Source organism: Erithacus rubecula (assembly GCF_903797595.1).
Source record: "Erithacus rubecula genome assembly, chromosome: 13".
In the NCBI taxonomy this organism is placed as follows: Eukaryota; Metazoa; Chordata; class Aves; order Passeriformes; family Muscicapidae; genus Erithacus; species Erithacus rubecula.
Window position 1 is genome coordinate 10,968,648 of NC_136665.1, and position 22,023 is coordinate 10,990,670.

Below are 22,023 nucleotides of genomic sequence, written 5' to 3' on the forward strand. Positions count from 1 at the left end.
CATGTAACCATAAGAGGAAAATCACACAAATGAAGCAAGGCTGGGGAACAGAAACAAAAAACAATTTCCACAAAGAACTATTTAGGCTTAAAGCCATGACTTCCTTTCTCAAAACACTTCAAAAACATTATGCAGTGCTTTCCACAGTTTCTGGTGTAAGATCCTTACACAAATTTCATATTTGTACTGGATGCAGCACAGCAGGTTACCAAGCCACAACAGTCAAAAAGAAGCAAATCCATCCTAAACACAAGCTTCAAACATGTCAGGTTATGCTCCAAATTGCCCCTGTCAGGATTAGGTGCACATCTCTACCTAGGGAGGGATCTTGTAGGCCAAGATTCTTACATTTTATGTTTTGTTCACAGATGGTACAAATACAGTTGCAGAGGATAAATCCAAATTCTTTAGAGCACAAAGGTAATGTGGGAAGGAAAAGCACAGCAAAAGAAAAGGCACCTTGTTAGAACAGAGCACCCCTTCACAAACAGCTCAGACAGTGCACTAGATTTCCATTTGAACAATCAGAAGCTTGGGTGCATGTGATTTTTTTTTTTAATTTAGTGCCCAGTGTTCAGCACTTGCCTAAGATTTCATTTTCATGGCCCAACTGCTTAAGTGCCAAAGTTTATCTCTGCTGCTTTTGTGCCTGTTTACTCAGGTTAACTTGGCACTTGGCTTCCTCTGCCTGAAAGAGTCACACTGAGAAGTTCTGTATCACTTTGTCTCTCTGAAAAGCAGTGATGCCAAGAGTTCCTGCTATTGCTGCCCTCAGAACAAAGCAGTTGTCAGCCACTTAACTGCCCACAATTTTTTTTTTTAGGATCCAACAGCTGCACTGAAATACAAACACCTCAAACACACTGTAAAACTTGACAGAAATTCCCCTCAAACATTCAGAAACATGGGTGGCACCAAATGAACTCATGCAAGCAAGACACAGAAGTGCTGTATGGAATTAATGCTGCAGAGCACTCCAGAGTGCTGTCCACAGAGAAAGGCAAGTGTTTAAACATTGCTGGACTTTGTGGGTTGCCATTACTGACACTACAGCCTTTTATGCTTAGTGTGAGGTAACCAACAAGTAAGGAAAGAAAAAAAAACCAAAACAAACTGACCTGCAATAAAGTTACTGAAGCCAAAGTCACAATCTATTCTGAAAAAAAAATTCTCTCAGCCTATCTCTTGCTCAGAAAGACAAACAATTTAGTATTCCCTTATCTACAGCTATTAAACTATAGTGAACTATTAAATTATTTGTATCTCTTAAGTAATTTTCAAATATTTTAATAGCTGTTCATGTTTGCTGGCTCATGATCCAGTTTACAACAGCTACTGAAACTGCTTAGGTTTCTTATGCTTTCCTGTCTGGGCTGGGGAGAAAAGAATAAGACAAGAATAAAAATCTGACAAGCTGGAGCAATTGATCTTCATAACCCATAAAGTCACTCAAGGTCTGCTTACAGCACCAAATAGTCCTCAAATCCAATCAGTGTTAACAAAAAACAACCAACCAAAACACCACACAAAGACACAGGAGCTTCCAGTGAGGGTAAAAAGTATTTGCTTTTTAATATGCACTTAAGTCACAGTATCTGTTTTGAGATCATTACACCAGGTAACAATTTACTGTATCTCAAAGTATTTTACAAGTGCCCATCTACACATTGAAGGAGAAAGTAATAACTAAAGGAACCCAAAAGCTGTATTTTCAGAGCAAAAATAAAGCTAGTGACCAACATTCTTTTCATTCATCTTAATCATGAGTTGCACAACACACCATTTTCAAAAATGCAAAAGCCATCACAGTAAGTAAATGAAATCAAAGATGATGTGCATTTCAACATTTTCCTGGCAGTCCTGATCTGATGCCAGTAGTAAAATGCAACCATAATCTAGTAAGACCATTTGAAATTATTTTAGGAATTCTAGATCTAGGCCATTTTCAGTGTCTTGCATCACTTCGGAAAAAAAAAAATCTTGAAAAACAATCATTTAATGTAATTTCTATTGATAGAAGAGAATACATTGAAAAAAAGCAGCTATTGATCAGAACATTCTGAAATGAAGACAGACCTGGTGTGCCAATGGAATTTTAGTTGAAAGCTATGTACTTCAAGACATTATTCAAGTCAAAACCCAAAGAAAACTTGAGGGTCAAGAACAGCTGTTAAAGTTTTAACTGTATCCAAAAGCAGGTTACACAGTACATACACACACTCACTCTTTCTGCAGTATTTATTTGCAAGGCTGTAGCTCTGAGATTTCTCCTTCAGGAATAAATTATTTATTATGATACAGTGCACAGAATATGGTGAAACATTTCCTCACTACTCAGAAGACAGACACAGTGCAGAAGTCCGTGTCTCTGAAAATGAGAAATGGAGACAACTGCCTCCTTGCATCTTCATTAGCTGGATTCCTTCTCCTCTTTGGCAGCAGAGGCCTCCAGAGAGGCAGCTTCCAAATCTTTGGTGGACTTCTCATCATTTTCATCCTCTTGAGGGTAAAGATCTGGGTATTTCTGCATGCATTCCTGCATGGCACGGAATTGGTCCACACAGTCTGATCCCTTTATTTCTTCTGTGCTATAGTGGAAACAAGAGAAGGCTGACTTGAACTGCTCCCCACAGGGACCACTAGCCATTCCACCCAGACATGGGCAATTCCAATTGATATCTCCATTGGGCAATATCAATCCTGAACAAACAAGAGAGAAGAAAAGTTAACACTCCTTCCAAACATTGATTTCACCCAGTGACAGCTGCTGGGCTGCAGGTGTGAACTCAAGCACTCATAATGCCATCTCAGTTCTGCAGCTTCAAGGCTGGTAAACACTTTTCACTTCCCAGCCAGTCTGTTTCTCCCTCTGATCTGTATAATCCTTTAATGAGCACAAGTGAGATTAGTTCTCTATCCATCTCTGAGTTAAGTCCTTCATTAAGTCCTTCTCCCTGGACTACAGACCACTGAGAATATTCTAATGGAACTGCAAAATAGATAGAAGTCAAATCAATCTGCCAGACTCTGTCTGGGGAATAAGCAAGCATTAAAATCATGCCATAAAAATAGTAATAATTTAAATACAATATTAAGAAATCTTTTAAATCAAATGGATGCATTTTTCTTCTTGTTTGAAATAAACTCTGAAATAAAAATTCACAACATTCCCCCTTCAAATTTCAATGCAAGACCAGAACTGCAGAAACAAAAATCAGTATATTTGTAAAGCACAGATTAAGTCATGTGTCACAGAACACCAAGAACAGCAAGTCTGAGTGCAAGCCTGCCTGTCCAGTTGCCAGAAACCAAACTGTACTTTAGAACACAACTGAAAGGAGTTAAGTATCACTTCAGACTAAACTGGAACAGCTGTAAACCTCCACTCTGGAACAATTAAAATTCCTGAGAGAAATGCTTCACTGATGGACTGGCAAGGTGAATTTAGGGGCATGTGTTCTTCTAGATGGCAACTGATTTACACCATGAAGGTCAAACAGCAAGCTGAAGAACTTCCCTCTGATTTTACAAATTCAATATAACAGACCTGTTACAGTGAATGTGCTTCTTGAGTCTCCAATGCATTTCTCTAAGGTAATAAAAACATCTCCATTTCCTTTCTCTACCTGGAATGAACACACATAAGTATGTTCATCTACAAAGAACAAGAGACCTACTCTGCTAAGATCCAAGGTGGTTTCTTCTCCACTTGAACAGTTTGCTCTCCTCCTCTTTAGCAGACTTTTCTAACTTTATGTCCAGGCTGAGTTTCTGGAGAAGCTGACCTGACAGAATGTGCATAAACCTCAAATTTAAGCACCTTCCCTTTAGAAAGGGGGCATGAAAATACCACTGGCAGACATAAACGTTGAATTCATTCTGATTCAAACATGAAATTGTATTTATGAACAGATACAACATGGCATTACCTAAAGTATTGCCACAGAATTCAATAAACTTATTTCTAGTATTTGTCCTGTGGATTAACCAAGTTCCAGACATACATTTCACTCCCAGGTGCAATTCCTTGGACATCAGGCTGTAGTATCATGAATCTTGACTGGTACAGCAAAAGCAGCTCAATCATCTATTGCTATATTAAAAGGAATATTTTATTGAGATTTCTATTCATCAGTGATGTGCTCTAACTCAGTTCAGCAGAAAATTACACTGAGTCAGTCAAATTTCAGCATTGAGTCCTTAGCATGATCCAGTCAACTACAGTAATACTGTCATATTCCATGGACCATGCTTTATTTGGCAAGATGGTTTTGCAAAATATCTGTAATAGTCACTGTACTGATAATATACACCTAATCCAGTGCATCACAGCATCTCCAGCTGCCTGGAGGAGTAGCAAGATTTCTGAGACAAGAAAATGGGTGGCTGGTGTCCAATTCCTCACTGCCAAGGATGACATAAAGCAGAAAGATGTTAATCATATGGTGTAGAAGAAATACAATTTGCTTTGTAAACTAGACTTTGTAGTCCTATATTTCTCCTCACTAACACCAACCAGTCATTTTAAGGTCTAGCACTTCCAGAAGAAAAAACCACGATTTGTAATGTTCCTGAAGACACTAGAGCAATAAAATTACTTGTAAAATAATTCTCTTGAAATAGATTGCTCCTTTTAGAACCAGACTTGCCTTGTAAACACAAATCTTAATGTGAGTTATCCCATAAAAATACATTCTATGGTATCACAAGATCACTGACCTACACCTATTTTATCACTGAAATAGCATCAGTTTCAGGAGTTGTGTGCACAGAAACCATGCTTTAGCAAAACAAAACAAAAATACAAATGAATAAAGCACTTCCTCATTCATAATCACAGCTGAATTCACACATCAATAAGTCCACCAGCAAGCTTAGAACACAATTAAACCAGAAACAGATTTCATCCATTGCTCTTCCTGAGTTGCAAGCCTGCAATAGATGGAATTACTATTTTTATTTAAAGTTGAAATAAAACTTCTTTAAAATGCAGCCTGAACCTCACTGACCCAGTGAGTCATAATATATTTGAACCTGCCCTTGTGGAAGTAAAAACAACCCTGTTTACATCAGTAGAGACCAAGACTTGTGTGAACAATTGATTTCTGGAATCACACAAGCTAAAGTCCTGTGGCTCAGGGAATCTGCTCATGCCATGGACAAAGACAGGCCCATCTGCATCTGTGTCAACACTTGTCTTGGGACTCTCTGGTATGAAGTCCCACTGTTGTTCTGAGAAGAGTTTCTTCCCTGTTACCTGACAAACACCCCAATAATGAGTTTATCTGCCAGGGATTCACAGTGTAAGATGACAGGAAGCAGGATTGAAAGGGACATCATCAGAACAGAAACAGTTCTGTACATCTCATCATTCATCAAGTTCTTTCTTAAAGGAATGTGGAGTTTTGCTTCATTTAGAAACCACTTTAAAACTGTTTATAAAATAAGATGACAGGAACAAGTCTGGAAAACCAGAAGGGAAAGACCAACATCAATCTGTGTTTGAGGTCCAATTCCCTAAGTTCTTTTCTCCAACTTTCCCATCACAGCTGTAACACTAATAAAAATCATTTTGCATGCATAAAACTCACATTGCCTTCTTCATATAGCTTAATAAAATAAAATAATTCTCTAACTGAAGGCAGCCAAGATGTCAGTGAAAACCAGGAATCTTTCATGTTTAAATTCCACCATCTGCAACACATAGGACTAGAAAGAAGCTTTACAGGAACAATACTATTTCAAAACCACTGCAAATTAATTCTTAATTTGTTTCCATCAGCCACAGCTGTCAAAAGGCACAGTGAACTGTGATCTTCACTGCAATATGAAATCCTAACCTGAACTTACTTCAGTTTGTCTTCCTTTCCATTTCCCATGATTTTGTTTCTTTCAAAGTTTTTAGCTTAAACTGAGTAATTAACATTTTGCCTACCAAAATCTCCCAGCTGATACAACAACAACAAAATATTGACAGAAGAGCAGTATACAACTGGGAAAGAGAACACAAGTTTTCCATACCAATCTATTGACTCAAGTAGACTGCTCAAAGACTAATGTCTGTTAATGTCTGGGAAAATAAGAACTATCAAAATTTGCCAAATACCAAACTAGATGTTTATCTCAAGTATGAAAAAGGCCCCTACAAAAAAACAGTTTCAGGTGTATTAGAAAACAATGCAGATTATGGTAGGTCTATATAATGGAGCTATTCTTTCCCAGGTATGACTAGTCTCTTTGGCACAGCAGAAAAGATGAAAAGAGTCCTTACAGTTAATTATACAACAGAATTTGAACAATGGAAACCAAGTCTTCTATTCCAAGTAGAAGCTAAATTAGAAAAGCTAGAATGTTACATTAGATACAGCAAAACCCTTCCCAATTTTCTTTTAAATAAAAGCCATGCAAGCCAGAGCTTCAGCATTTCAACATATTCCAAACCATTTTACCCATACCTTTCCTGCCCATAAGCTTCACTCCCTACAGCTACATTCTGTGATATGTCCCTTTGCTCTCTTCTGATCTAATGCATTGCAGCCCTGGGTCACTCAAGTGGTTTTTCAGACTTTAAAACAGGGCAGTAATTTACCACATACTAAGAAGAAAATTCAACAAACTAATAAAGAAAACCACACCAGAAATCCCCACCCAAACTTACTGGTAGTACTTAAACATAGTTTATAGTTTCTCAATTTGGATCCCACAGACACACACTGTCACTGTAAGGTGATATAAAAAGCTGGATTTTTTCTTCTCTGATCTGCTGTTGAGATAGAAAGTGATCTAATATTCTGTAAAAGCAGGATTGCTAAGAAACAAACCCCATCACCTCTACTCCTCACCATAGCCTTTCCATATCCAGCAAAATATACATAAGAGCAATCAACTGATATGGCATTTAAACAAAAATAAAGTGTTTCTTTTCATTTTGACTAGTTTATTACCCAAATGTCACCAGGTCACCAACGGACTTATCAGTAGAGGTGACAAAAACTTTTGGATATATAACTGACTACATACAGTTGTAATGGGCAGAAAAATGCAGTAACATTTCAACACAAATCTATGTACAAAAAAAGTTAATTTTAATGACATAAGGTGTGCTTCAAATTACACTACACACCATATCAGCTAACAGAGAGGCCCTGTGAGCTCCAGCTGCTAAACTGTTTAAATGCTGCCCTCTAAAGGTCTCAGAGCCACTTCAGAAAGCACAACTTTCACTAACTAAATTTTAAAGTCTGAAGAATTTACTTCAACCTCAGCTGAGCTGAAACTAACCAAATCACTTCACACAAAGTGAAGAGGCCAAAAGACCTGTAAACAGAGAGGCAATTACAAAAAGAAATTAACCTAAACTCACATTTTCATGGTAATTATTAACCCAAGGCAAAATGTATTAGATCATGATCAGAAGTATATTTCATTCACCCATTATTTAAAATACACTCTGTGCAACCAGAATATTTTAAGTCTTGGCCTCAGAAATATTCAGCTCTCTTAAATCTCTATTTGCAGGTTAAATATACTTCATACAAAAACAGTAATCTTCATGAAAACTTTTATCTTTTCAAGGCAAGATGATTATAGTTGAAAACTCAGTAATTTTAACTTACCCATCATGTGCCACTGAAAGATATTGATTATATTGCTACCAGTATAGTACACATTAGCTAGACACTAATTTATATCAAATCAAATATTCAGAGATCACCAAATTTGGCAATTTCAGCTGCACACAGTCAGGTGAGCAACTTGTATCAATGACAGTGACATGTAACTCACTCCAGCTTCTCTGGAAATTGCATGCTGTTACTTAAAACAGAAAAAGCAATAATAATTTTCACTTGATTAGGCTCTAACTTTACTAATAAGAGGAAAAGGTATCCCTGAATATCCCTGGCTACTAACCAAAACTAAAAGCCATGAACTGATTATTTACACAGGCCAATAAGAAAAATCATTAGTAGTGTAGAAAAAGAGAAAGCATGTCATTGGTGATGTCCTAATCTGGCAGTCAAAGCTGCCAAGAGTTTGGGTATTTACTGCATAACCAGCTGCTCTCAGTCTTTAAATATGCTTAAGTTTTTCTAATTCATACAAGGTTTGTTTTCTGTTGGATTTATATACAATGTAACACCCCCTTGCTTCCATTCTTCTGCTCACTACTGACCTTGCTCCTCGTAAGGGTCATCTGGGTCATCTGCAACCAGCTCAGCACTGCTTGGTGTCTCATGGTCCTCCTTGGTTGCAAATATTATTCTGTCTTTTCCTACCATGGAGGAGACAAGAAGCAAAAAGTTCAGAGAAACCTGAGACAGAAAGAGTTATTTACAAAACTGCTGAACACCACAAGGTAATGAGACATTCAATGTGATGCACTAAAATAGAGAATGAACTGTTGTACTCAATCACCTTCAATGAGAACAGTTACTGGTTCAGAGAAACACATACACACTGAAATTCTGTTATTCTAAAATTGCAACTTTCATAGTAATGTCCTGTAATGGCTGCAGATCACTGTACAGTTCACTAAACTGCTAAGTTAAAAAGTTGTTTCAAAACAAACTCAAATTACTCCAATACAAGGACTAAAACAGAGTAAGGGTTTAGAATCAAAAAAGAGTGAAAGAAAAACTACAATAAATAGCAGCAAAATGTTCAATAGGAACTTATTAATAACAGTGATTTTCACTAAAGACTAGTATAATATTTTACACTAACCATCTGAATTAAAAACACAAGATAGCTGTTACCATATAGAACTAACTACACTGAAAGGTAGTGAACATTACAGGGGATGGAAATCCAACAGAGCAAATTTCCTGCTCTTGATTTAACTAAAACATTCCATAGTGGGGTCAGGGGAGGCTTGGCTGGAAACTTCAGTAGTTCTAGTTTTCTAACAATCCTGCAACCTGAGGCATGCACAAGCAGGGAACAGCTAGCTGAAACTCTTCTGAACACACAACTAAGTATTCCATGAGTGGAAAAAATAGTAAACTCCCCAATAATTCTCCAAATTCATAAAGGCCACTACAGTAACTTGGCATATTAAAAAATAGAATCTCCTGGCCCCTCAGTGTGACCTCAGTCAGCAGAAGTTCAGTAACTTAACTTGGCTCAGTAACCATACATTTAAAACATGTCTGAGAAACAGATAAATCTGTTTTAAACACTTCTTCTAAAAAAGGGGAAAGAGTTTTCTGACAACTCTGCATTGTACTCCAGCAAATCTTACAATGTGGAATGTTCAGTCATTTCTTATATATAAAAGAAGCTAAGAAACACATGAACTCTAACCCCATCACTGCAATTTTGAAGGGTTGCATAAGGCAACTTACAAATCTTGCAAAATTGAACAACACACAGCTTAAAGCATAAAAGAGGTCCATAGGTTATGACTGCCTCAACACAGTTTATAGTCTGTGTCCATGTTTGTAACTTACGGCATTTAGAACTACTGGCGCTTTTTTCCCCACTCTGAAACTTTACATTCAGCCACTCTACATTACTTAAGAGAGTAAAGATATTTATTTATATATACATAGATACAGATATACATCCAGATATTTATCTATGTATCTCCCACTTTAAGAAGTGGTCAAGCCTCATATATACCATATACAATACGATACGGATACAGAAAAGCTCGCATTCTACCCACCTCATCCATCGACCTTAAAAAAGCAAAACCCCACACCTCTGGCCACTGAGCCAGGCCGGGATAAATGTAAACCCTGCGGGCAGGAGTGGCTGGGCGGCCGGGAGTGCCCTGCCCGCACGGCTCAGCCGCTGTACACACGAACTGCGGGCACCTCCGGCCGCCCCCTGCCCCACACGGCCGGGAGTGCCCTGCCCGCACGGCTCAGCCGCTGTACACACGGTCTCTGGGGCACCTCCGGCCGCTCCCGGCCCCACACGGCCGGAGTGCCCTGCCCGCACGGCTCAGCCGCTGTACACACGAACTGCGGGCACCTCCGGCCGCTCCCGGCCCCACACGGCCGGAGTGCCCTGCCCGCACGGCTCAGCCGCTCCGCACACGGTCTCTGGGGCACCTCCGGCCGCTCCCGGCCCCACACGGCCGGAGTGCCCTGCCCGCACGGCTCAGCCGCTGTACACACGGTCTCTGGGGCACCTCCGGCCGCTCCCGGCCCCACACGGCCGGGGCCGCGCTGCCGCCTCATGGTCCCGCCGCCCTTCCCGCCCTCCCAGGAGAAAGGTCGGCGGCGGGAAGGAGGGAGGCAGCGTTGCCGCGGGCACACACGAACTGCGGGCGGCTGCCGCGCCTCCTCGCTGCTCCGGCTGCGCCTTCCCCTCACGGGGAGCGACCCCGCAGCTCACCCTGCCCCGGCCGCCACACGGCGAGCCCGCCCGGCGGGGTGACATTGGGAGGACACTCGGGCGCACCTTCCTGTCTGCAGTAGGACATGGCGGAGCCGGCCGGTGCCTCCCTCCACAGCGCGCCGCACACGGGCCCCGCCGCTCCGCTCCCGCCGTCCCGCCAGCACCGCTCGGGCAGCGCCGCGCCGCCGCTCCACGCCGCGACCTCCCGCCTCCGGAAGCGCCTTCCCGGCCCTGCGGCGGCCGCTGACGCACCTCCTGCCGGCCGCGGCACTACAGCTCCCGCCGGCCCCGCGCCCGCCGCAGGGCGGGGAGAGAGGGAGGCGGGGAGGGAGGGGAAGGGAAGGGAAGGAGGAGGGAAGGGCTTCCCCGCCGCGGCGGGAACTACGCGTCCCGGCGTGCGCCGCTGCGAGCGGGAGCGGCTCGAGGGCGGGGGAGCCCTGAGGCGGCTGAGGGCGAGGCTGGCGGTGCGCGGCTCCGGCTGCCCCTGAGCTGTGGTTCCCGGCGGGAGTGAGAGGCTCAGGATGTCGAGGAATGTAAGTGCTGCTCGCTCCGGCCCCGCCGCTGCCCGCGCTCCGTGTGGCGGCCGCCCGGGCCGGCCCCGAGGAGCCCGGGCTGTGTCCGGGGCCCTGTGCCCGTCACAGCCCTCCAGGCATCTCCAGATGAGAGGGAAGATGTGTGCTAATGTCTGTCAAATAATTCGATGGGTGAAGATATCGGTGCTAATGTCTTTGAAATTAGTCTTCATGTCTCTGCTGACTTTGGGTGGCAGGTTTGTTGCCGAGCCCAGACAGCCTGATTCATGAAACACAAAGTGGGTCTCCACAAGGCTGAACTTCCGAACTTTGGGATAACACAATAGGTTCAAGGGGGGATATGTGCAAAGCCAGGCTGTACCTTGCGAGTGCCTCAGCCAGTGGGGAAATGGAGAGGGCAGCGTGCGGCCGGGAGTTTGGGATGAGAGGAGGCTGCGCCCTCCGAAACCGAGAGAGAGAAAACCCCGCGGGCGTGGGCCCTGTGGACGCTCCCTTGATTTGAATAAAGTTGCAGGACTCCTCTGTCTGTTTTATGGACGCTTGTTTTTCATAGCGCGATTGTCCATGCACAGAGGAGTGCCATGCCCTGCGTGCTGAAGTTGGATTTGGTAGCTCTCCACAAGCCGCATACGCACAGATAAACCCCTGGGCTCTCATGTTAGTCCTGTGCCTTGTCTCAAATTATTGTTACCCTGGATATAATTACATTAGAGTGGGCAGACACTCTTTTTACTGGTGAGGTGAATCATAATGTGTTATTTATAGCAGTGTTTTAGCTGGTCAGGAATTTAGGGCTATTACTCAATTTGTCATGGCCTGAATGCAGGGTGTGGACTCCAAATACAGAACCTGGAGGCAGACTTAAGAAAGCTTGAATATGTAGAACCACTATAGTATAAATTGTTTGGGTATTTTTTATTTTTGCCAGGTTGGAGTTTTATTTATTGAATGTGTTTCTGGTATCAAAGTGTGATAAGGCATTTAATAAGTGTGAGAAAGTTTTGGTCCAAGGCAAGAGGTTCCATTCTGCAGGGCAGTTGTCTAGCAAAGCTAAAAGGCTTGTTTTGAAACTGAATACTTTGCCCTTTCACAGCAATATTGCATTTTTGGTTTATTTTCAACAGTTCTCTGACACAGGCAGCAGCAGAAAAGAACATGTTAAAATCACAAGTGAGCCCAAACCAGGGTTCCTGGAGAGACTCAGTGAAACTTCTGCAGGCATGTTGATTGGACTTGTGACATTTCTTCTGGCTTTCTACCTTCTTTTTACCAATGAAGTAAGTACAATACTGTCAGTGTTTGTACACAGCTTTATTACTTAATCCATGAGGAGAGGAGGTTTTGTCTGGGCACCTGGTGCTTGTGAGATATAACAGAACAGTGAAATCACAGGCCACAGGTAGTATTTCTCTGGAACTAGGTGTAGTAGAGTCAGTAGCAGTGTGTGATGAGAGATAAGATCCACAGCTTGTAAACTGATGATGAAACAGCCTGTGGTAAGAGGGTTGCATGAGCTAGCCACATTCCAGCCTTCTCTTTTTTTCTTGAGATAACAAACGGTTCTCCTTTCTAGTGTTGTTATTACTTTAAAGAAATTCATACCTCATGTTGCAAAATTGGGGGTGTTATTTATCCATTTTTTCTCTGTATTAGATTTAGATTAAAAAAAATAAGTAAGCCAGGAGTCTTAACACCATGCCATTGAAAGCATACTTGTTTTGACAGTTTTGGAGTGGAGAGCAGAATTCTGTAGATTTTCACTAGGAGATTTTCTTTCATACCTCTACAAGAGGAAAAATAACTACTCCAAATTTTGATGACTTTGCAGAACAAAGCACATCAGGATATGATGGTAAGGCAGGGAAAACATCTGCCAAGGAGCCAATATAGGTGTGTAGAAAAATGAACAGTAATTTATATCCTTTTTGCAATTATTCAGGAATGAAGGTAAGAGATGAAGAGCAGTAAGTTTGGACTCCTGTAGGAAGAATTTGGGCCTGTTGGAGAAACTAAGTCAATTTAATGGTCCTGCTGCCTGGGTGAGAAGTACTGCCCCAAACTGGCTCAGATACAGAGAGTGGAGAAATACAAATGTGTTTCAAAAATATGCCTTGGGCTGAATATGCAAGCATTCCTTGTGGTCATCAGTTCACTTGTCTGCTAACCTTGTTCACAATATTGCTGTGACAGTGATTATCCACAATTTGATTTCTGCTTTCTTCATTGCAGGGACGAGCTTTAAGGACAGCCAAATCTCTTGATGAGGGGCTTTCTCTTGTGGTCCCTCTTGACAGCATCCACAGTATCTCCCAGCAGAATGAGGGGAAACTGGTGCACTTGGCTGGAGCTCTGAGTACATCTAAGGTAAATAAAATAGTATGTTGAAGATATGAGTATTTCAAGCTTGGAGGGAAGGAAAAGTCTTTGCCAATTAAAGTTATGTTTGATATCCAGGAAAAGACATGTTGCTTTTCTCTTCCTCTAAACATTGCCAGCTACCACTCAAGCTCTGGTTCCTGGCTCAGAATCAGGGAGATGCTGAATGGCCTTGCACTGCCTTCTCCAAGCCAATGCCAGCTCTAACTGTGTTTACCCTCAAGCTGCCTTTTTTGAACAATTTCAATTGGCAGTTGAGTAGGGAACCTACTGTGTGTTTATGGTGTTGTTAAGGCTTCAGGCTCTTGCAGCACAGGAGCTCTGCAAGTTCTGACTTTCCAGTAGTGGTGACATTTTCCATGGTCCACCCACAATGCAGAAGGTAACACAGCACCTTCCATCAAAAGAGAATCTCCTGGTTTAAACACTGAAACCTGTAAACCCATAGTCAGCAGTTCTGGATTTTTTCTTCACTATGGCAGTAACTTTGGATGATGATTCTTCTGGTCAGATTTGCCAAAGATATTTCTTTTTGTCTTTCATAACATTTATACCATGTTCACCTGAATGTGAGATAGAGCTAGCTGTGCAGTGAGGGATGTAAATGGTAGTAAAAGAGTGTTTGCAGTTGTGAGGTTCAGCATTTAGACTGACTTGTATTTTCTTTAATTTTTGCACAGCCTTTGTTTGACCCCAGCTATGGGCTCTCCATCCAAGCTGTCAAACTTAAACGTAAAGTGGAAATGTACCAGTGGGTTGAATATGAAGATTCCAAGTAAGTGAAAGTAATCTTTAAAAGTAGTTTATGAGACTGTTGTGTTAATTGTGATCTTATCACAATTTTTTTCCTTATACCTAAGGAAAAAAAAAACCAAATAATAAAACTCCTTTTTGTATAGTTTTCTCCTGGTACAGAGCATCTGTGTCTTCAGAACAGGTAGTTCAGAGAAGAGTTAGGTTATGTATAAAGATAAGTCTGTGTTGCCAGAGATCTCTCTGTGCATTTCATTAGTGAGCTATATTCTGCCCTGAGCAGGGGTGTGTGTGCACTGCTTTGGTTCTCATCCCAGCCCTTTTTCTCTGCAGGGAATATGAGGAGAATGGTGAGATTAAGAAAGAGACAAAGTATTCATATGGTAAGTTGATCAACAGAAGGTTCCTTTCCTTTTATGCATGTTGCTTTGGACTTTCATGTGTGTGTGTATTCTGACTCTTGTTGAAAAACCTTTATTTTCTTCTTGGGAAAGAAAGGAAAGGAATGTGAGGAAATAAGCAAAAATTCTATTTCTTAAACAATTCTCTTCCTTTTATTTGCCTAAATAAATTTCTCATTCCTAAATTACAAACCCTCCCTTTCCTGAGGAAACTGAGGTGAAAGTAGATATGCTGTCAGCAAGAAAGGGCTATAGAAAACCTGAGTCTTGTTTTGAAAACTCTAAAAGTTCAGAGGAACATCCAGATAGGATGCTCCAGAAATAGGGCCCATAAGGTCCTATGAGCAGAGATGGGAGTGTGTTCAAAGCTACACCTGAGATTATACTTCAGACATGGAGTAATTGGGAATATGTCAGTTTGAGCAGAAGAGAATAGACAGGGAAGAGGAGGGTAGCTGCAGCCTGTAAGGGAGCCTGTTGAGAACCTGTTTAGATGTTGATACTAGCAACACCTTCTGATGTGCACCGTGGCTTTTGCCAAGTGCTTTTTTGGCAAGAACAGAACTGGGTGTGTTATTCTGATCTACCCAGTGGCAGAAAAGTACTCTGAGTCATCATGTATTTGGAGATTGGTCTCTGTGCTTCATTTACCTCTGATCAAAGCATGTGGATGTGGAATGTGGGCACGCAGCAGTTTCTGGGTGTGATCATATAAAAAACACTCAGCTGAGTGAAGCATGGAGACCCTGTATCATGGAGGTACATAAGGGGCAAGGCTGGTGGTTGTGAGCCATGAAAAACGGGCTCACAGTGACAGGGAGCAAAAAGAAATGCCATCTAAAAAAACAGCTCCCAAGATTGATGGATTCTGTCCCATAAATGTCTATGTATGCCAGCCATGGACCCACACAGCTGCTTGATTACTCTCCCCTCAGCAGGACTGGGGAAGAAACTGGGAATGACAGGAGTGAGGGATGGGGTGAAAGAAAGATAGGGAGATGGCTTTCCAATTACCATCAGGGGTAAAACACCTTAGGGAAAGTTTATTGTCAGTTGAAACAAATATTTAATTACTGACTTGTGTGTTGGCAAAACACATTTGGACTCAACCTTTCCCGGGCTCAGGTTCACTCCACACTCCTCCCTTTGCCCCCTGCTCTTTGTTATCACAAAACCAGCTTGTTCCCAAATAATGGAGCCAAGAATCAAAGCCTGATCATGGAAGACAACAGTTTGCCAACAGCAAAGCTGAGCAAAGTCAAGTTAAATTTTATCCCAAAAATATTTTATCCCAAAAACCCTGCCATTCCCTGTTAATATGCTAGGAGGACGGATCTTAGTATCAGTACAGACTATCACAGACATTGATGTAGGCAGTATAACTAGAAGGGTAACCTAGAACTGATTGATTGAGAGGTGTCTTCAGTAATTGAGATCTGAGTGTCTTTTATTCAACCTTGTTATCATTCTGTTTAGACACAGAGTGGAAATCAGAAGTTGTGAACAGCAGAAACTTTGATCGAGAAATTGGACACAAAAACCCAAGGTGAGGTACCATCTGGCACAGTCCCTCTGAATTCTGTCACTGGATCTGATCAAAGATGAAAGCTAAATGACTGATTTCACAACAGTGTGCAATATATGGAAACTGCTCTTCTTTTGGTAGTTTGGAGAACAAAGGCATAAAGAAATTAGAGCAGCTCAGAGCAGTGATGCCTTAACTTATTTTAATGGCTCCAACAGTATGCAATCTGGACAGTTTCTTGATGAATTTGTTTTCACATCGAGACAGTCATTTAGCTCTTTGAGTTCCTCCTGATGCTTGCCACAGTACCTTTTCTGTGCTATATATTACATGCTGCAAATCAAGAGTTTGATCATAATCCTGGGACTAATCAGGGGCTCTCTCTGTTCCTCAGTGCCATGGCTGTGGAGTCTTTCACTGCTGTTTCTCCTAACGTCCAGGTTGGCAGCTTTGTTCTTTCCAAGGGTAAGGATTGTTTTGTACTAGCTTTGTGTTTGCTGTTGCATCAGCAGTGGACTTTGTTTTTTTCCATAATAGCTGTGTCAAGTGATAATCAAGAGGCCAGCCAGCAAACTGGCCATTCCAGATTAGACACTGAGCCTCAGCTTGATGCTTTATTCTGCTTAGGTCTTGTGGATAAAATTGATGATTTCAAGCAATTGAGCTTGTCACACCTGGAGGATCCCCATGCTGATGTTACCCGAGGAGGAGATTATTTCTATCACAGTGACAACCCCAGGCGTCCAGAAGTAAGATGGGAAAGATAAACTATAGCAGTGATTACCTGTGTGTGAAAAAGGAATTGGGGCATGCCCCATTTCTGTTTAAATGGAGTGCAGACCATCACATAGGGTGATTCCCTTAGTGCAGCCCTAAAGAATGAGTGCTTCTCTTGCAGAAAGCTTCCAGTCTACTCTTTTATTCTCTGTTTTCTCTAGTCTGCTGTGCATTTAAATGGAAAAGAATGGTGCTGGGAGGTGGATTCCACCTCTGCCTTGCTGTATTGAGTACAGCAAGGCAGTATTGAGTACAGTCAAAACAGCTTATTGTCAGATTGTGCTGCCTGTCTTGTTTTTCCAAAAGATGGAATGATGAGGGATGAACTAAGCATATCATGTGCTCCTACAGCTTAATCAGAGGGGATATTACAAAGCAGCATTTGAGCTCTCCTGTTTCAGCTGACAGCTAGCCCTGAAAAAAGGATTGAAAATCATTCTGGCTGTCTCTTGCTTGGCATAAATAGTCAGAAAAAGTGTTAGTAAATAAAGAATGTTTCTGTGCTGAGTTGTCTTTTCTGTAATTCCCCTTTGTAAAACAATCTTTCTTGGCTTCAATCTTCTCTTGTTTGTAGGTGGGAGACCTTCGTGTCTCTTTCTTCTATGCTGGTCTGAGTGGAGATGATCCCCGTTTGGGCTCTGCTGATAAGGTGAGTCTTCAGCTGTTTCTGTACTTTGCAAGTTCTGCTCCCAGCTCAGTAACCAGTAAGTTTTTTCCCTCTCTTCCAAGGTGACTGTGATTGCTCGGCAGCGAGGTGATCAGCTGATTCCTTATCATACCAAATCTGGAGATGTTCTGGAGATTCTGTACCCTGGGGATCTCTCTGCAGAGGTGAGATACCACACTCTTCTAGTGAAGGGTTAAAACTCGAGCTGGTAGTGAGGAAGCAGCAGAAGAAGCAGCTCTTACTCTCCTTCAGACCTGCTCTAGAGGAGGAGATACTCATATAAACATTGGCTTTTCTCTCTCCTTCTGGGACAACAGGTTGTAGCCTGTTTGCTTCCAGGTTTGTGCATATCCTGTCTGTCTGCTTTAAAGATTGTTTCTGTGCCTTCTCATTTTGTTTTTATTTGCTCCTTGGTTGTTTCCCACTTACAGATGCAAGCACATGCTTTTGAACAGGTCATATGTAAAAATAGTAAAAATCATGGTTTAATTAAATAAACTGTAAGAGTTATTCTCTCTTCAACTCCTAATAACAGGAGTTTAGGCTTGTTTGAAATGTTTATTACTATTCTGGCTCAGAAAGAACCTTCAGGCAGAGCATTATGCTTCAATAAATCCTGCACGCTCCAGCAATTTGGTGATTCATTTACTTCTTTTAGTAGGTTTGTTTCTATTAATGATTGTTGCATGTCCCGCTGTAACAAAAAACATATGTCAAGAGTTTACAGGTGCTCCCAGAAGCAGTTAAAAAGGCTTTGTTCTGACTTGAAAGAGTAGCAGTAGAATCAGCCCTCTGCTGTAAGCTCTGAATCTTCATTAGACAGAATTTTTCTTCATTGAAAATTAACTGGTTACTAGTAAATAATACATTGAGTACTTGTACGTGCAAGTGGTCAGTCTTACACATCTCTTACCATTTAGTGATTTCTAATGTCCCAGCCATCTTCATGTGAATGTTTTGTTCAGCCAGAGGGTCACAGAACCCATTTTGAAAAGAATCTTAATCAGAATTCTTACAAAGAGATGCTTTGCTTTGCCTGATGAAATGCACACATAGATTTTCTTTCCTGCATGCAGCTTGCTTGCACACGCCTTTCCCTCAGCCATCAGTGGATATTGTTGCCTCTTCTCTATTTCTTCAGAGTGAAGTCAGACTCTTCCTTCTTTATTATAGTTACTTATTAGTGTCTTATTTTTCCACAGTAATGTTGAATGTATCCAAGTGCAGCAAAGCCTGTGGGTAGTGTTGAATGGTGCTTTTTAGGTTGTTTTAATTAAGAAAAGTGCCAGTTTCCCCCATGCTGCACCGTTCAATCTATTGTGTACTGCCATACTGCACAAATGCTGCAGAATGAGCTGCAATGTATCTTCTGCAAGAGAAACTGCATTCCTGAAATGCTCTTGGCTCTGATTGGCTCATAATATACTGGAATTAAGAGAAAAAGAACAAGAAGCAGGCTGCATGTGATGGTGTTTGCTTTCAGGAGGTGTTTCAGAAGGAGCATGAGAGTAACACCATGAAGACCTGGGCGCTCCGTGCAGCTGGCTGGCTCTCAATGTTTGTGGGCATCAGCCTGATGACCCGAATCTTTTACACATTAGGTAAGTTTTTCACAGGAAGGTAAAATAATCTATGAGTGAGAATGTAACCTCTAGAGTATTAATTCATTTGGAGAATTAGAAGAAAGAGAATCATTTGGAGAATCAGGAGGAATTTAATTTGGACTCAGATTTGATTTGATTTGAAAAGTCACTGTAGGCAACTGCAGATAAACAGAACCTCAATACCAAGTGGTTGCTTTGTGAACATTAAAAACCCCCACAGTCTCAGAAGATCCCAGCCCAATGTTTAATAAAATAAAAAGCTGAAGCACATGTTGGGCTGGTTCTTTCAAATCTAACTCAAGGTGCTGCAATACAATTATTTTCTGCACTCACACACAACTGGTTCCCTCAACAGATCCTAATCAGCAGTTGTATAGAAATAAGTTTTTTGGTCTAGTTAATTTACACTATTGTAAGCAAACAACAAAGAAAATTTTTGTTTATTCATTTAATATAGAAAAATGCTGGAGTAAAAACAGAAAAACAGGACGAGGCCTCACACTTGCATGAACTTCAGACATCAAAGAAATCATTCACTTTGTAGCTGTGAACTTTGTTTTTTCTGATTTATTTATCCATATACATGCTTCTCCAAGATGTATTGTTGCCAGAAAGGAATTTCTGTGTTAGCAGCTTGTATCAGTTGCCCTAGTCTTGTTCCATAGCTGCAGGTTTGTCTGTCTCCTCTGCTTCTTAAGCTTTGGACAAATCTTCAGACTTCATTTTGGATTCCTTTCTGTGCGAAGAGATGAGGACAGCATTGCCTTATATGTTTAGCCGTTGCTTAGTAATCAGATGTCTTGATGATGCTCTGTTGAAATGGCTGATCCAGTGCCCTTGATAAATAGTTTGAGTCTGTCTTGTGTTTGCTGCTGTTGGGGTGCAGATCCTAGGCACGATTCAGACTTTTATTTTAAACCGTCATCTTGCCAGCTACTTGATGCCATGTTTTGTTCTGTCTGCAGTGGACTGGTTTCCTGTGGTGAGGGAGCTGGTGAGCGTTGGCCTGAAGGCGTTTGCAGTGTGTGTGGCCAGCTCTCTGTGGCTGCTGACCATCTCTGCGGGCTGGCTCTTCTACCGCCCGCTCTGGGCCCTGCTCCTCGCCCTGCTCTCCGCTGTGCCCATCCTGGTGGCCAGATCCCGAGTGCTGCCCAAGAAGCAGCAGTGACAAGGCCGTGCTCGGCTCTTGAGCTGAGTCCCGGTTAGAACCTTCCCAAGTGCATTTCTGCCCGGTTCCTGCAGCAAGCTTACAGCAAATCACAGCTCAGCAGCGAGCACGGAAAGCTGGGGAGGGGGCTTGGATGCGGTTATTGGTACACGTTATCCATAGGACCATAGGATGCCGTTTGTGACACCAGCTTTGGGGGAAGAAGCATTTCGGGTGTGCGTATTGATGGTAAGATAGTGAACAAGCAGATTTGTACCTCTTACTGCTTAGTAATTTCCCCTGGTTTGAGAACTGGCAAGTCCTGCTGGGTGGGGCACATTGTGTGTTTTGGAGAAAGTGCCAGCTGCATCCCATGGACCCTGGTTAGATGTCCTTAGGAAATGCGTGTGCCTGCCTGTCTCTGACAAACCCTCCCTCTGCTGCCTTTTCTTGTTTGCACAGTCAGGAACACTCTGATGTGTTTGGCAGTGTATGTGTTCAAAGGGAAAACATAGCTTAGGTGAATTCTACACAATATTCACGCAAGTCAACTCTGCTTTTGGACTGGAGATGTTCAAAGTGATTGATGTAATAAGTGGCCAGGTTAGCAGTGCTCTGAGGTTGGGCAGATTTATCAGGACACATGGATTTCCTCCAGGTTATAAAAGTGTCTGAAGTTGGTCTTGGTTAAGCATCCAAATGATAGCCTGGACTATATCATTGCAGAACTGTTTAAAAAGTTTCACTTCAAATTGCACTTAAAGGGATGCTCAGAGGTCATTCACCTGTAAATATAAAACCTACTGCCTTGAAACAACATTGACTTTTATAACTGAACGTGTAGTCTTTAAAATAGTTGGGGTTTTTTGCTCTCTATACTATTCTTTTCTTTAATTTTACTTAGTAAGGACATTGAACATACTCCATGAAATTAAATAATGGATACATTTTTGCCTGATTTTCCTATATTTTAGTAGCCTAAATAGTTTTTTATCATGCCTTGTAGTGTTGTGATGGCTCATGTTTACCTGCCATAACCAGTACTTGAGATTAGAAACACTGTTAAGTCTCTCCACCAAGCTGGAGTGTGGCTTCTAGATGGAACTGTGTTTTAGGGGCTTTTTTAAGTATGCACAGTTAAGTACAAAAATGTTTCCAGTTATGAAATCTATTTATGATCATCAGAGGAATGTTCTCTGTACCAATGGAACTTGAACATACATAGAAGCAAACATTTGCTACAAATGGTACTGAAATAGAAATCTGAGTTAGAAATCATGTTTTGAGAATCTTTAATTACTTTATTAGTCCTAATTACTGTAATTCCTTTGGTATTTGACTGTTGTCAGTGTGGTCTCACAGCTGTGTCCTGCTGCTGAAAGCAGGAGCAGAGTGAAGGGTGGGTACAGATGGCCCCGTGCTTGCACTGGCACATGGCAGTGCTGCTGCACGCTCTTCCTGCTCAGCAGTCAGTGCTCCACAGACAGAGAACCTGGGTTTGAACTGCTGCTCTTTCGCCCATGATGAACTATAACCAGCATTACTTATTGGAAATGAAGTGACAATTTTCTCCAAAGTGCTGAGCTTTTGTATATTTAATAAAATACAGTTTTCAAAAGGCTGGGCTATAGACTTCATTAAATTCAAGTATTGTATGTTTCATATTCATTTTAAGAAGACTGGGAGTTACATGTGCATTCCAAAAACAGACAACATATTCTTTTTTTCAAACTTTATTTTGATCTACAAACACAGTACAAAAATAAAATTTTTTATTAACATAATTACATGAAAGCCATTTTCTTACATTTCAATCTCTGTGACTATGTCCAGCAATGACTAAATTTTTTCCCCTCCATTTCTGAAGAGACTGTGTCAGTGGAATTTAGATAC

The 22,023-nt window shown here is 41.7% G+C and overlaps 2 protein-coding genes across 2 annotated transcripts; one reads left to right on the forward strand and one right to left on the reverse strand.

Moving 5' to 3' along the window:
- Positions 1-1,547: 1,547 nt before the first annotated feature.
- On the reverse strand, positions 1,548-10,572 carry CHCHD4 (coiled-coil-helix-coiled-coil-helix domain containing 4). The gene is made up of 3 exons (XM_079317160.1): positions 10,411-10,572; positions 8,174-8,272; positions 1,548-2,700 (listed from the first exon to the last, which is right to left on the reverse strand). The coding sequence occupies exons 1-3, from the start codon at positions 10,430-10,432 to the stop codon at positions 2,411-2,413; spliced, it is 411 nt and encodes a 136-aa protein (XP_079173286.1). The 5' UTR covers positions 10,433-10,572; the 3' UTR covers positions 1,548-2,410.
- An 84-nt stretch (positions 10,573-10,656) lies between these two features.
- TMEM43 (transmembrane protein 43) lies at positions 10,657-21,903 on the forward strand. Its single transcript, XM_079317140.1, has 12 exons — positions 10,657-10,880; positions 12,005-12,157; positions 13,110-13,244; positions 13,937-14,031; positions 14,343-14,392; positions 15,887-15,956; positions 16,330-16,400; positions 16,563-16,684; positions 17,287-17,361; positions 17,442-17,543; positions 18,863-18,980; positions 19,949-21,903. The coding sequence occupies exons 1-12, from the start codon at positions 10,869-10,871 to the stop codon at positions 20,149-20,151; spliced, it is 1,206 nt and encodes a 401-aa protein (XP_079173266.1). The 5' UTR covers positions 10,657-10,868; the 3' UTR covers positions 20,152-21,903.
- Positions 21,904-22,023: the final 120 nt, after the last annotated feature.